Here is a 15,371-nt window from a genome sequence, read left to right as displayed (position 1 = left end):
AGCGCGACGGACCACTCCTTTCCTGCTGTACAGCGACCTACGGACGCCTTCGGTGGTTGTCAGAAAGCCCAGGACTTCGTCACCTTCCCCAGCTGTGTCAACGTGACTCAGCTGAAAGGAGAGAGGGCGGGAGGAAGCGCACCACAGGGTGCCAATGAGCGTGGCTTCAACGAGAAATTTCTTTTTAGCAGGGCGAGGGTTTGTATTCTCTCCTATCCTGTATTATTGTTAAATAAAGTATTATTTCAGAGGAAGGTCCTCCGTTGGACTTGGTGGCATACTGCAGACCTGAACATAGAAAGAGCCTTCCTAAATCATACCACAGGTCCTTTTAACCTAGCTCATGCTCTGGACAAGAAAGTAGCCGTGTAATCCTATGCGGGAACAGGAGTCCAGAGGCACTTGAAAGACCAACAGAAAATATTTGCAGTGAAAGTTTTCCTGAGTCAGAGCTCACCGAAATGATCAGATGCATGAGGACACAATCACTAGGAGGGTGGGAATGGACAGATGTTTCAATTCCTTTAGGATAGATCTAGTGAAGGTGATGAACTGAGCTCTGGGCATATCTTGCTTTCAGGGTGCCCCTGGAGTTCTTTCCAATCTTGAGGTAGCAGACCAAGACTGCGATCACACACACTAAATAATGCATTCTCAATTCACCTTCAGTGCACTTTCCAACTGGATTTTACAGTCTGAACTAGCAAAATCCAGTTGGGAGGTGCATTGAAAGTGCATTACTTAAGAGCGCGTGATCACAGCCGAGCTATCCTAAAACGGTGTATTCGGAATTCTACTACAGTCTATTCAATGGGGCTTACTCCCAGAAAAGTGTCTTTAGGATTGCACTAACACGACTAGTCTTCAGGAATAATAATCCTGAGCTACCTCAGCCAAGCATTGCCTCCTTGGGTATGAACCCCCTCCAGTTGCGGGCATTAAAGTCCCTTGGGGTTTACAACTCGTGCACAAGGCTGTAGCTATATCCTCCTTAGGGCAAATAGTTTTATTTTTCATGTTTTAATTTTAACTTCATGTTGTTGCTGCATTGTTGAAGAACGTTAAATTGAGCGAGTCTCATTTTTAAGTGAAAGAGAAGAAGCGCCGTTTGCCTAGTTACAGCAAACCGGGACAAAGGAAGGCGGGAGCACGCGGCCGGCGTGGGGTTACGGGGCAACGTCATTACGTCCGGCGCGCGGCTAGAGGCGGGGTCTGGCGTGGTTGCATGTGTGTGTGAGTGAGGGGCAGGGGATCCGGCTGGGTCGGCCATGGCTCATCGCTACCTGTGGCTGTCGCGGGGGTGTTGCCGCCGCTCCCCCGGCGGACTTCCCGGAGCTCAGCAGCAACCACAGTTACTTTGGAGCCGGAGCCTGACGGCGCCTTCTCTCTGCCCAAGGCTGGTGAGTGACATATCCAGGCAAAGGCAGGCCGGGGGCTTCCCAGCTCCCGCCCCGGGCGTAGGAAGGGCTTAACGGTCCGCTCGAGTGTCCAGCAAGCCGTTCGCTTGAGAACACGGCGTTGAAGACTTTTGTGTGATTTCCCTGCCGAAGGTTGAAATCGCAAATCTCAGAAAGAGGACGGTAATAAATGCTTGCTGTCTGCTTTCCAGCAACACGCTGTCGTGCTGAAATATTTGCACACACACACACACACCCCGGTGAGGTGAAGGCATGCTACTGTTTCCATTTTACAGGTGGTGAGGTTGAGAGGGGGTGCTGGGCTGAGGCCACCAGGTAAACTGAAGGGAGAGGTGACATTTCTTCCAGGTCTTTCTGCTTGCGACTTGCCGTGTTGATTCTTTTTCAGTTCCCGATTGGCTCCTCTGATGTGTAAACAAACGGGAAACTGAAGGGCTTGTTATGACCGGTTAACTGATACCAAGTTGCTATTTATCAGACTGAGGAGAGGAAAACAGCCTCTCTTTCTTTGCTAGTCGTATTTATCTGCATCTTTTTTGAAACAGCAGACTGTAATCCCAAACCAACTATGCAGGGCCCACCAGTAGATGTCTGGTTAGATTAGATTCTTGTGAAGGATGCTGAATTTTATATGCCTTGATCTGCATATTTATATGCCTTGATATGCCTTTGCAAGACACCACATGTTCTTCAGCAAACGTGTATACTTAAGATCACAACACAGTGATCTTTAGTCATTTAGATCATTAAACTAAAGTGAAGTGAGAGAACCTCTTTGTGCTAATTAAAATAGACAAGCTAATGTGAATGAGATCAGTTGCCTTAACACTGGTTCCCAGTTTAATGATGCAGCCAGTGGAAGTCTGAAGGAAACATGACTACAGCTGGTTTCATGTTGCTGCACCGGTTGGATTTAAGGATTTCTGCCTATAAGAAGAAAAAACGTTACTTCATGGGATCACCTACATCTGAGAGAAAAAATATACAGAGCACAGCAGGGACTGGTACCTCATTGTTTATTTTCAAGCATCCGGAGTGGATATTCATTTATGTTTATGAATTTTGGAATTTAAATGTAACAAGAAGCTGAATTGTATCTAAATAATGAATGTGTGTTGATAAATCTGGATATATTGATATAGAATGAGTGTTTGCAATGCTTTAACACAGCGGTTTCTGTTTTGATAATTATGTACATGTTGTGGTTTCTTGTTATTATATTGTGGCAAGAAGATCATTGCTCATTTCTCAGTAGGTTGAAAGATTTATTTTTTTTATTTATTTTTATTTATTTAAGATTTGTATCCCGCCCTTCCCACAAGTGGCTCAGGGCGGCTTCCAATAGTAGATCCAACAAAATTACAATAGTTAAACATATAAAGGGATCCGTATTTAAAACAGATAAAACAGATAAAACAGATAAAACAGATAAAACCTTAGTTATTAATACACATTAATAAATATTACAACTGTATATAAAAGAAATCCAGCAAGTTACATTAAAATTCTCAAGCTAGTTATAGGCTAGCCGGAAGAGGGTCGTCTTACAGGCCCTGCGGAACTGAACAAGGTCCCGCAGGGCCCTCACCTCTTCCGGCAGCTGATTCCACCATGTAGGGGCCATAACAGAGAAAGCCCTTTCTCTGGTGGACTTCAAGCGGGCTTCCTTCGGCCCAGGGATGGTAAGGAGATTTTGTGTTCCCGACCTCAGTACTCTCTGGGGAACGTGCGGGGAAAGACGGTCCTTCAGGTAGGCAGGTCCCAAGCCATATAGGGCTTTAAAGGTGATAACCAGCACCTTGTACCGGACTCGGTATATTACTGGAAGCCAGTGCAGGGTCCGAAGACCCGGCTGAATGTGTTCCCGCTTTGGGAGACCTAATAACAGCCGGGCCGCGGCATTCTGCACCAGCTGCAATTTCCGAGTTCGGGACAGGGGCAGCCCCATGTAGAGGGCATTACAGTAGTCTAACCTCGAGGTGACCGTGGCATGGATCACTGTTGCTAGGTCGTCGCGCTCCAAAAAGGGGGCCAACTGCCTTGCCCGCCTAAGATGAAAAAACGCGGACTTGGCAGCGGCTGCTATCTGAGCCTCCATCTTTAGGGAAGGCTCCAACAGCACCCCCAAGCTCCTGACCCTGTCCGCCGCTATCAGCGGCGCACCGTCAAAGGCTGGTAGGGGGATTCCCCCTTCCGGACCACGGCGACCCAAGCAAAGGACCTCTGTCTTCGCAGGATTAAGCTTCAGCCCGCTCAGTCTGAGCCATTCAGCCACGGCATATAATGCCCGGTCTAGATTTTCCGGGACGCAGGTCGGCTGGCCGTCCATCAATAGATAGAGCTGGGTGTCATCAGCATACTGATGACACCCTAGCCCGTACCTTCGGGCAATCTGGGCAAGAGGTCGCATATAGATGTTAAATAACATCGGGGAGAGAACCGCCCCTTGGGGCACACCACAGTCAAGCGTGCACCTCCGGGACAGCTCCCCCCCAACTGCGACCCTTTGTCCCCGACCTTCAAGGAAAGAGGAAAGCCACTGTAAGGCCAACCCCTGAATCCCTGCGTCGGCGAGGCGACCCTTCAGTAGCCGATGGTCGACCGTGTCGAACGCCGCCGACAGGTCCAGCAACATCAGCACCGCCGAGCCGCCCCGATCCAGATGCCGTTGAAGGTCATCCATTAGGGCGACCAGCACCGTCTCTGTCCCATGTCCCGGGCGAAAGCCGGACTGAAATGGGTCAAGGATGGAAGCATCCTCCAGGAAGGTCTGCAGCTGCATCGCCACTGCCCTCTCAATAAGTTTGCCCAAAAAGGGCAAATTTGAGACCGGCCGATAGTGTGCCAATTGGGCCGGGTCTAAAGATGGTTTCTTTAAGAGGGGACGGACCACGGCCTCTTTGAGTGGCGTTGGAAAGTGCCCTTCCCTCAGGGATCTATTTATGATATCCCGTATAGGATATCTAAGGTCACCCTGGCAAGATTTAATAAGCCAGGAAGGGCATGGGTCCAATTTACAGGTAGTTGGGCGAGCAGCTGAGAGTATCCTGTCAACTTCCTCCAGGCTGAGGGGGTTGAAGTCATCCAGCGTATAATCCGAAGACAGGCTCGGAGCCTCGGGTTCACTAACTGTCTCAAAATTGGCAGAGGAGTCGGGGTGGAGTGACGCGATTTTATCCACAAAAAATTTCGCAAAAGCCTCACAGCCTATTTCCAATTCAATAGAATTTGGTCTGCCTTGCGGCAGTGTTGTAAGTCCTCTAATTATGTCGAACAATTGGGCCGGGCGCGAAGTTGCGGACGCAATCTTAGCCGCAAAGAACGCTTTCTTTGCGGCTTTGATTGCCATCTCATAGGCCTTCAAATTCTCTCTATAAGATGTTCGGGTCGCTTCGTCTCGAGTACGCCGCCATTGCCTCTCTAGCCGTCTGAGTCCCCGCTTTTGTTGCCGCAGCCCCTGGTTGAACCAGGGCGATGGCTTCGGGCGGGAACGCAGAGGGCGCTTGGGTGCGACCTCCTCGATGGCCCTGGAGAGCCCATCGTTCCAGGACTCTACCAGATCATCCAGGGAGTCGCCAGCAGGCCAGGTGTCCCGAAGAGCCGTTAGGAACCGTTCCGGGTCCATCTGGCTCCGCGGGTGAGCTAAAATACGCTCTCCGCCTAAACAGATGGTACAAAGTGGTGGGAGATGAAGGTTTCCTGAAGCTCATTGGATGATCTTGGGCCAGACACTCTCGCTTTCAGCCTAACGTATCTCATAGGATTGTTGTAATGAAAAAAATGCAGAAGGACTCAGTATGCTGCCCTGAGCTCCTTTGTGGAAGAGTGATATATGAATTTGCTAATTAAATAAATACAGCAGGTGCTATGATATAAGTTCTTGCATCATGTTGGTGTGAGGGCAGGGCTATAGTCAGATGAATTTCATTGAAGAGCCAGTCTTTCACCGTGCAAGAATGGGCCTTGCAATTATATTGCCTTGTGCCATATTCCCATAGTGCAATCTTGAGCTCTATGTTTTGGTAGCTGCTTCCCCACAGAGTCTTCGACTGGTCCAAAAACATCTTGTGAATAATAAGCAATAATGAAATTCAGGTTCTTTGTCCCTTCTGTCCCATGAGGTGTTTCGTAATCAGGCTTCTATATATACCCTAAGTTTTCCCAAACTATAGGTGAAATTAAAGCAAGTTTGAGACCAGTGGCATCTTAAAGACCAATGAAGTTTTATTCAAAGTATGAGCTTTTGTGGATGCACACTTCTTCAGATACATCACCAGTCCGTACATAGGTGAAATTGTTTATGTTTATGACATGTGACTACAACACTAATGCTATTGTAGAACCTTAGGATAGTACATCTCTAAGGGTACCAGGCAAGTTAATTAGTCTTAAGAAGATTGTTCTTAATTTTTCAGCTTCATAACCAAGTTGCCACCCAGGTTCCTACAAACAGAAATAATGTTCTTGTAAACATAATTACTGCTTACAGAAGGCTCTTCTCCCAACCTCCAAAAGGTAATTATTGCTGTCTAATAACATTGTAAATATGCTAATAGAATTTTGGACCCTCCTGTTGTATAGCTGTGGCTCTTGATGACAAGAATTATAATGTTAATTAACTCTGGATAGGTTATGGACAATTATCTGCAGATCATGCTGCTTTTTAAACAAAATCAGTAACATTTTGAGTGTGTTTTGCTTGCACTGCTGTAACTTCATGAAATATGCATTGTATTTGTCAAAGATGACTAATACCATAGAACAGTGGAGCAGACTGGGAAACTTAAGTAGCTGGAATTAATGGATCTTCCCATATGATATTCTTAGGGTGAGGCTTAACTATTAAAGTCTCAACATGGAGCTGTTTTTGAAGCCTGCTCAGCTGGTTAAAAGCAGGCAGTCTTTACAGGGGTTGGCAGTTGCAAGTACAACTGTGTTGGCTGCCAATGTGCTTGCAAGGTCCTTTACTGTTTCATATGGATTTAATATTGTAAGGTGTGTTGAATGTCTGACATACAGTGACGTACTCACCAGACCTCAACCCTTTTTTATTTTTCAGAGTCATGTGAATCAGGGAAGGCTGTGCTAAGCTAGGTTGAGTCAAGGTTAGCTAAAACGGTATCAGGAAGCTAGGCAGTTATACTCGTATCTACTTAAAATTTGATATTATACACACATTCCAGAATGCAAAAGTCATGTAAGGCATAGCATTATCTGTACTCAGAAGGTCACATCACCTAAAGTATCCTAAAATCTCTTCGGAAAGAGAACCAACTATAGAGTCTATTTCCAAATATAGAGTCTATTTAATATAGAAATTAAAATAGCACTGGGTTAGCATAGGTAGATGACTGAGACTCAGTCCAGCCCTAATTCCTTAACAGTTGATAAGACATACAGAATATTTTTATTCAGTTCCACTTTCTTTTCTTTGAGCCACAGAATCCCTTTGGTTCCCCCGCTGTCTTGTATGTGCAGAACTGGTCAAAGCCACATAGAAAATGGTGCCCTGCCAGGGCTTTGTTTGTGCAGGGCCTTCCACGAGTAATCCCTTTTCAAAACCATAGGTTGTTGGACCTAGATAATATGGTCCCACCATTCCCTGATGAGAAAAAAGACTGCACCTGGTCCTTCCTTCCCCAAAATTGAGGCATCTCATTGGATACTATATTCCAGGGGTGGCCAACAGTAGCTGTCCATTTTTTTTTTGCCTGCAACTCCCATCAGCCCCAGCCATTGGCCATGCTAACTGGGGCTGATGGGAGTTGTAGGCAAAAAAAAAATGGACAGCTACCGTTGGCCACCCCTGCTATATACCATCTGTGGAAGGGCCTGCTGGGATCTTTCCCCTCCCTCAGCAGCTCCCTGTGAATATCAGAAGGGCACCAGAGGCACCAGCAGAACCATGTCTGTCAAGAAGTGTAATTCTATCTCTCTTCCTCACTGCAGCCTCCCATGTTGCAGTGGGGGTTTTGTCCAGACAGATCCCCCACCCCTGCCTCACCTTTTCAGCATTCTCAGGGAGCGCTGATGGAAGACTGGAAAAATCTGCTATTCAGCCCCACATGTGTGCAATCCAGATTTTTGAGGAAGGACCAGCATGATCAGTACCTGCTCTGTTTTTCTTGCTGCTTGGTTTTTCTTTGCTGGAAGGCCAGGCGCTATGGTCACAGCTCTTCGTGAACAGGAGGCAAGCAGCTAAGCTGAGATAGACAAATTTTAAAACAATGGACGTAAACGTGTTTCTCTTCTGTCAGTGCACTATCTTTAGCTTTCCACTGAGAGGACATTGAGTGTCTTCCATCTCTCTTTCCCTCTCTTTTCTACCCTACTTGCTTTCCCCTTGGCGGGTCTTTATTGTTCCAAGAATCATACCATATAGATGACTTTTACTATTCGTTTTTTCTTCCATCTTAACAGGATTTGAAAAATATTTTCCTAATGGGAGAAAAGCTAATGAAACAAAAGTATCAGATGGAGAGGCAAAAGGTACAAAGAAGCTTTCAACTGAGACTTCTGTGTAGAATAAATACTGTTGCTGTACAATCTTGACTGTTAATGGATGCAAGCTGTTACTTAGACCCCTGTTTTTACATGCACACATGCTACCACCCCCAGGTCCTGTCACTAACAGTGGATCTAGTGTGTGTCAAATAATTAAATTCGACTTTTGAGTTCTTTGTCAAATGTTTGTTTATATACCTAGAACGGCTTGGTGAAAGATTGTAAGTGACTGCCTCCTTTATATTCCCAGTCTTGTGTAGCTTATAAAGTTGGTTATCAATAACAATCTTGGTTAGTTGTGCTCTGAAGCAAATAATTAAATCATCTGTATGAGTGATGACAGTCGAGAGGGTAACAATGAGGAGGATACACAGGGTTTGCTTCTTCCTGAAATCATGCTATTCTTGCTTCTGCCATAAAGACCATTACTCATATCTTAATAATGTACTTTATTACTAGATAAATAAGTTAGATGATAGGCATGAGCTGAAAATCTGAGGGGAAAATTTGTCCATGGAAAACTGATTGCAATCTAAGCAAAAGTCCATATCTGAATAGATATGGCTGTGTTTGATTTTCTTAGAACCTTAGCCATAAGCATTTTACAGCAGAGTGTCTTAGAGTATCTTGTGATGTGAGAGCTGAAGTGGTTTGTGTACAAAAGCATAAGATATTATGTTCTAAGCTCTTAAAAACTGGCACAATAGCATAACTTTACTAGCATAACATATGTTATAAGGACTGAGATAGTATATAGGAAGCCCTTTGAGCATTTAAGAAAAGCACATTTAAAAAGTTATGCTAGTAAATGTTTTTATCCACATTATAGGTAGAGGTCAGATCTTTAAAAAATGCTTGTTTCCTTGGATATTTTATCTGAGTCATGATTTGTACAGAGGAGTTTCTAGTTTATAGCTTGTGTTGGTGATCAGCTCTTTTAGAATCAGACTGTTATTGTCAAATGAAATTTTATGACTGCCTCATATTTAGTTTCTGCCCTCTATATATAGTTTCTGAATTCATGTTGTGAGTGATATCATAATATTCTGTTTCCCCAGTCTGTGTTGTGAGCAGCCTGTGATGTGAGAGCATATAAAAATGCAGAAGTTCATGTAACAATTTGACTTTTACAAGATGCTGAGAGGGAAAGAAATTAGATGTTGAGCAGCAAATTTTATAGGCAGCTCCTTATTTACTGCAATATTAGATTTAGTTCTTATCTTTATAACTCTTTGTTCTCAGAATTAATGTTACAAGGGGCTAAAGAATCTTACCTTTCCTTTTGTAGACACAAAGCCAAATAATTCCCAGCGGCCTGCCAAAACTAGCAGCGGAGGGAGCAGTGGTGGTGGTGGAGGGAAAAAAGGTGGCAAGAAGGAAGATACTGGCTGGTGGTCCCGATTACAGAAGGTCAGAGTGGGGAGGGGTGAGGGTTACCGGGTTGGTGGTGGTCAGCTATTGGCATTCTGTAATGTGCTAATTATGGCTTTCTTTAAAGCTAAATTGTGCCAATAGCCCAAGTGAGCATTAAATTCTTGGATTGTAAATATTGGTTATTGCCTGGTGAGAAGTTTGCCTTTAAAAACCTATGATAGTTTCTGTTAATGATACTCAGGTAAGATTCAAATTGGAAATGATACTTAAATGATGCTGTTCAATTACTGTAAAGCAGGCTACATAAAGTATGATGTTTAGCAGTGTGTTACACTTACAGTTCTGTATGTAGTCTTAACAGTGCAAGCATCCCTAGTCATTTCAATATAGGGTGTAGCACAGCGCATGTATCCGTTGTAGTAGTTCCACCTATTCCTCCTCTCATCTTCTGATGCTCCATATGAATCTCAGCATTGAATTCTGTCGCTAAAGGTGCTTTTGATAATGTATTCATATTTTAACCAGCTTGCTTTACATAAGCAATTGCATTAATTGCTTTTACTTAACTGTACACTTTCGGTCTTTCACTGTCTTAACAAGCTAGAATTAAGAAGGGTGGATGTTTTGCATGAGTGTGAGTTTCAAGGCCAAAGATTCCAAAACAAAAGAAAAACAGCTCACTTGCAACTCTTCCTGATTCTTACTGTGTATTCAGTAATTGTAGTATTGCTAGGTATATTTGGAGGGGGGAGTGTGTGTGTGTGAGTGTGTGTGAGAGAGAGAGAGAAAGAAAGAGAAAGAGAGTGTGAGTAAAGCAAAAATGCAGGCTGAAGACTGAGGTTACAGCACCCTGGGCCCAGAACAGATTGTTGAATTCCAATATGACCCATGTGATGTGCTAGGTAACCTCTCCATGGAGTCAAGCCTCTCCCTCCCCCTAGGCAACACTGCAAGATAAGAGGAAGTGACTCTGAAGCAGCAGAAATGGTTGAAGCTCAATAAGACTCATGAACCAATAAGGCTATCACCGTGGAACTGGGCACGCCTGCACTTGGAGACTGAGGGGGAAGGGCAGATAGAGGTGAAGAAAAGTCAAGAAAAGGGCCCACAGTATCATGATGCCATCAACCCTATGAAGGAAGGGATGAAGACAGGCCAGGGCAGAGTTCTACCTTGCATGCATCAAGGCCTGGCCAGCCTAGGGTGAGTGTGGATGAGACTACTAGGATGCATATGTGGTTTCAATATAGTTGTCAGTTAATCAAAAGTATTCTTGCCCAGGACTCTCCTTCCATCTGCTGATGATATGGGACCCACAAGCCCTGCTTCCAGTCCAAGAGTCTGATTAACCCTTGGGTAGAAGCTAAACAGGCCACAGGTACGGTTTTGTACCTGACAAATTGCCCTCTTAATTTAAGTGACAAGGGAAAGGCTTGTGGCTAGGTCATTTTAAAAGGTATCCCTTTTCTTCTTTGATTTGTAACATTTAAAATACAGCCTATGTAAGAACATTTCACCGTAATTCATAATTTCTTTCTTTTTCTTGTAGGGTGACTTTCCCTGGGATGACAAAGAATTTCGTTTTTATTTTATGGGCAGCACTATATTCTGGGCTGCTGTTACTTACTACTTTTTCTTTAGGAATGTTGGGAGAGAAATCACATGGAAAGACTTTGTCAACAACTATCTTTCAAAAGGAGTGGTAAGTACTTCAAGAGACTTCATCAGCAAAGATTTTTGGGAATGGGTACAGGCTGGCAAGAACTATAATCTTGGGGAATCTGGAAAATACAAATCAGTTTACATGAAACCAGGAATTGCTGCTTGGGCCCTCTGGCTGCCCCCCCCCCCGCCCCCCGCTCAGATCCACTGAGCTGTGACCACAAGGCAGGAAGTTGTGTAATACTGCAGTCATGTAGCAGGAAGAGGAGGAGCCAAAGTTATCTCACTGATATTATAGCTAGGGGAAACAAAGCGAGACAGACAGAGATAGGAAACACAAGCTGTGCACAGGAACTGTTCTGTTGTGAGAAATAAATTGTAATTGAGGAATGAAGACAAGGAGGAGTCCTCTCCACCACTGGATGGCTTTACCTTGCCATCCTGCTTGCTCCTCTCAGGTTGTATGGAAAGAGAAGTGGAAGGTGTGATATGCTTGCTTTCTATACATGTGCACTAGTAATAGGTCCTTCCAAAAAGGAACAGTAAATAGTGAGCCAATAAGTGGGACTTCATGACCCACATAAGAGCTTAACCTGTCAGTTGGGGGCCACCATATTACAAGAGAAAATAAAAGTTTTTTTCTCTTCAGATTGGTGCAGCCATCAATGACAAAAGCAAGAGAACAAGATGCAGAAGTATTGGTGAGAGCTAGTCCCAGTTTGTTGTAAAAAGAAAATAGCCTCACAGCGAGGAGCAGATTTTCTGTCCATTCACACGTTAGTGAGGAAAATGAACCCACCCCCTCTCTGAAAAGAGCAGCAAAAGAAGACTGCCCCATAAACCAGCTGTGGAGCTTGAAATGTCTTGGGCCATCTTCTATTTTTGTTTAAACCAATTTTATTATACTGCAATATATTGTAATAATACTTAGAAAAAACTAATACAAATACATTACATTTTTCTCCTCCCTCCCTCCTTTTCATGCTAAAAATAAAAGGTAATTTTATCAGTTCAAGAATCTTCATTTAAAAAATTCTTAAAACAAGAAGAAAAAAGGAAAGAAAAAACCATGTTATAATTATAATCCATCTTCATTATAATCCTTTAGTCCTTATAAAAAAAAGTTGGAAAAAAAATGTTCACATAGTCTCTAAAGTTCAACCATTGTCAAAAATCGCCAGATATCCTTTAACCTTCTATTGTTTTTCAACATATTTTTGAAATTTTCCCCACTCATTTTTAAACTTCTCTAGATCATATTCTTTTAAGATTCTTGTAAGCTTGTCCATTTCACTCCAATGCATAACTTTTAATGTCCAGTCCCACTTTTCTGGTATTTTATCTTGCTTCCACATCTGCGCATATAATGTCCATGCAGCTGAAAGCAAGTACCAGATTATCATTCTATCTTCATCAGGGTCATCTCCCAAAAACTCAGCAATGATTCTTATTATGTATGTCCTTAAATCAGTCTCAATAGATTCAGGCACCCCTTTCAAACATATCTGGTTTTCCATTAGTTTACAGTCTTGTAGCACTGCTTTCTCCTGCATTTTTTTTATAGTGGAATCCACTGTGTCAATTCTTGAGTCTTGGTCTTTCACCTTTTCTTCAACCTCCTGCACTTTCTTTAATGCTGCTTGGGAGAAGAAGGCAGAAGGCACCAGGATCACCTTCTCTGCCCAGAACAGAGGCTCTGGTATGCTCCTCTACTGAGAAGCACCTCAGTCCTCCATGACTCAAAACCGGAAGTCCATCTTGGGCCATCTTCTAAATGAAGACCTTTCCCCCCCTTCTTTTTATATTTTTATTTTATATAGAATTTATATTTGCCAGTCAAAACTGTATTTTTGTTTTATTAAAATATACCCCCCACCTGTCCTTATGGCAGCTTGTAATGATAATTAAAACATTTTCAGCATAAAAGTAAAAATAAATAACAAGCCCCAAATATCTTATCCATCACCCCCTCCCTTAAAGCATGTCTGTGAATTCAAATGTCACCAAGAGCCCTCACAAACAGGCAGGCCTTGCAGTGCCTCCTGAAGATCTCTAAGAAGGGGACTGCCCTTGCTTCTTCAGGTTGCCTGTTCCACAGAGCTGGAGCCATAGTGGAAAAGACACAGGTTCTGGTCAGTGCCAGTTGGACCATTCTAAGAGGTGGGATAGCCAACAGATGGCTGCCTGAAGACTGTAGTTGGCACACAGGATGTCAGAAGACCATGGGGTTGCCAACCCCTCTTGTCTTCTCAAAGATGATATGATTCCCCTGTCCATACACCTGGGACCCTGGAATGCGCCTCCTTCTGATAGTATGACTAAGACTGGCTTTGGACTCTTGCATACGCAGTAGAGCACACCAATCAAAGCAATAAGTTTTATTGAAAGAAATTAAGGAAGAGGTTTGGGCATAAGCAAAAGTAAGTAAATGACATGAAAATAACAAAGTCTAGCTTCCTGCGTACACATATGTACATGAAGACAGACAGATTGCAGAATCTTCAAATCAGCATCAGTAACAAAGCAACAGAGTGGAGATATAGTGAAATGGTTCTTGGCCCCTTATGGCAATATTGGGCCTGGCTAGAAACAAGGGATGGGCACAGACCAGAAAAATGGAGGTCCATATAGGTTCGTGGTCTGTGGGTTTCACTGACCACAAATTTCCATGGACCTTTTCACTTAACGGACCACTTCATGGTCCGGTTTGGTCTATGCCTCCCCCTCCCTTCCCTGCCCAAGTCACCCCACTGTGGCAGGGGGACTCAGGAAGGGAACGCATTTAAGTGCTTTCCCCTCCCTTCCCTGTACAAGTCCCCCCTGCCGTGATGGAGGGACTCAGGCAGGTAAGGGAATGTGTTTAAATGCCTCCCCTTCCCTGCCCGAGTCACCCTGCCATGATGGGGCAAGTGGGGGGAGGGCACAGACCTGAAAAGATACATACTGTAGCCTAAGCTCCAAAACCAAAAGTCCTGATGATTATGCTTTTGACTTGCAGATGTGCCTGATCCACAGGGGTTCATGGTCTGGCATGGAGGGCAGCTTTTAGCAATCAGGGCCAAACTATTCATGGCAGCACTGGACTTGAGAGGGCATGGGGTGTGTATGGATGCTGAACTGTTCCACACCTGTGTTTCTTCCTATAGCTCTTTTCCTTACACAGGCTCACTTTCTGAGTAATGAGTCAGAAAAAGATTGACATTGGAGAGGCTCTGTAGGAGGGAACAGGCCTATGGGGAAGTGTCTGCTTGTGCTTTAAATCTCACAGACATGTACCCTCCTCAGCCCATGTACCTCTAAGACAGATGCCTATATATAGACACAAGTTGGCCTCCGTAAGGACCATTCAACCTTCTGGTTTTCAAAACCCTTTGTAGTGCAGTTGGACTGGTGATTAATGCCGTTAACAAATGTGATTGAAATCCTCACTATTTACTTTTGAAAGGATAGTACTAAAATGAATATGTTGCTGCTGTAATATAACCCTGGCTGAAATACACACACATTGACAGTTATTCATAATTTCTTCTGTGTCTTCACAGGTGGACAAACTAGAAGTAGTTAACAAGCGCTTTGTCAGAGTGGTCTTTACTCCTGGAAAGTCTCCTATTGATGGGGTAAAGTTTATTTTCATTTTGGTTTAGAGTTTGCAAACCTATCGGAGTTACTACCATTTCATAGGGCCTGTAAGATGAAACTATTCCACCAGACTTTTGGTTGAGACAGTGGGCATCCTATTCCAGCTACTGTTGCATCAGTTGGCCTCCCTTGTGACATGCTTTACAGACTTGTTTCACTATGGTGCTATCTTATTTATTACTACCATCATTTCTTCTTGGGCTGAAAAATTATTTTATTATGTAAAATGTGCCCTTCCTGCCTGTGATGCCCCTTATTTTGTTCTATTGTTCTTGGTTTGCTAATTTTATTGTATTGTTTTTAAATTTAAATTGTAGGTTTTTATTGTTGTTCAGTTTGTGTTGTGATCTGCCCTGAGCCCATTACGGGAAAGGGCAAAATATAAGCCTACTAAATACTAAAGAGCCAGTTTGGTGTAGTGGTTAAATGTGCAGACTGTTATCTGGGAGAACTGGGTTTGATTCCCCACTCCTCTACTTACAACTGCTGGAATGGCCTTAGGTTAGCCATAGCTATCGCAGGAGTTGTTCTTGAAAGAGCGGTTTCTGTGTGAATCCTCTCAGCCCCACCCACCTCACAGGGTGCCTGTTGTAGGGGGAGAAGAAATAGGAGGTTGTAAGCCGCTCTTAGTCTCTGATTCAGAGAAAAGGGTGGGGTATAAATCTGCAGTCTTCTTCTACATTAAAAAAATAAAACCGAAGTTCATGAACTGATGAACCACAAGGAAGTCCTCCAGACTTGGAGGGGGGGACAGTTGGCCCTTTGTGAAGATCA

At 43.8% G+C, this 15,371-nt stretch overlaps 1 protein-coding gene across 1 annotated transcript in view; it reads left to right on the top strand.

The window, feature by feature from the left end:
• The first annotated feature begins 1,122 nt into the window (after positions 1-1,122).
• Positions 1,123-15,371, top strand: part of AFG3L2 (AFG3 like matrix AAA peptidase subunit 2) — a 33,809-nt gene continuing 19,560 nt past the window's right edge. Inside the window, exons 1-6 of the mRNA XM_060244032.1 lie at positions 1,123-1,400; positions 5,834-5,933; positions 7,839-7,907; positions 9,211-9,332; positions 10,846-10,998; positions 14,501-14,575. Coding sequence (XP_060100015.1) covers positions 1,269-1,400; positions 5,834-5,933; positions 7,839-7,907; positions 9,211-9,332; positions 10,846-10,998; positions 14,501-14,575 — 651 coding nt within the window. The 5' untranslated portion in view covers positions 1,123-1,268. The remainder of the gene's footprint in view (positions 1,401-5,833; positions 5,934-7,838; positions 7,908-9,210; positions 9,333-10,845; positions 10,999-14,500; positions 14,576-15,371) is intronic.

This window comes from Heteronotia binoei, chromosome 7 (genome assembly GCF_032191835.1).
Source record: "Heteronotia binoei isolate CCM8104 ecotype False Entrance Well chromosome 7, APGP_CSIRO_Hbin_v1, whole genome shotgun sequence".
In the NCBI taxonomy this organism is placed as follows: domain Eukaryota; kingdom Metazoa; phylum Chordata; class Lepidosauria; order Squamata; family Gekkonidae; genus Heteronotia; species Heteronotia binoei.
This window is presented reverse-complemented; position numbering and strand designations above follow the sequence as displayed.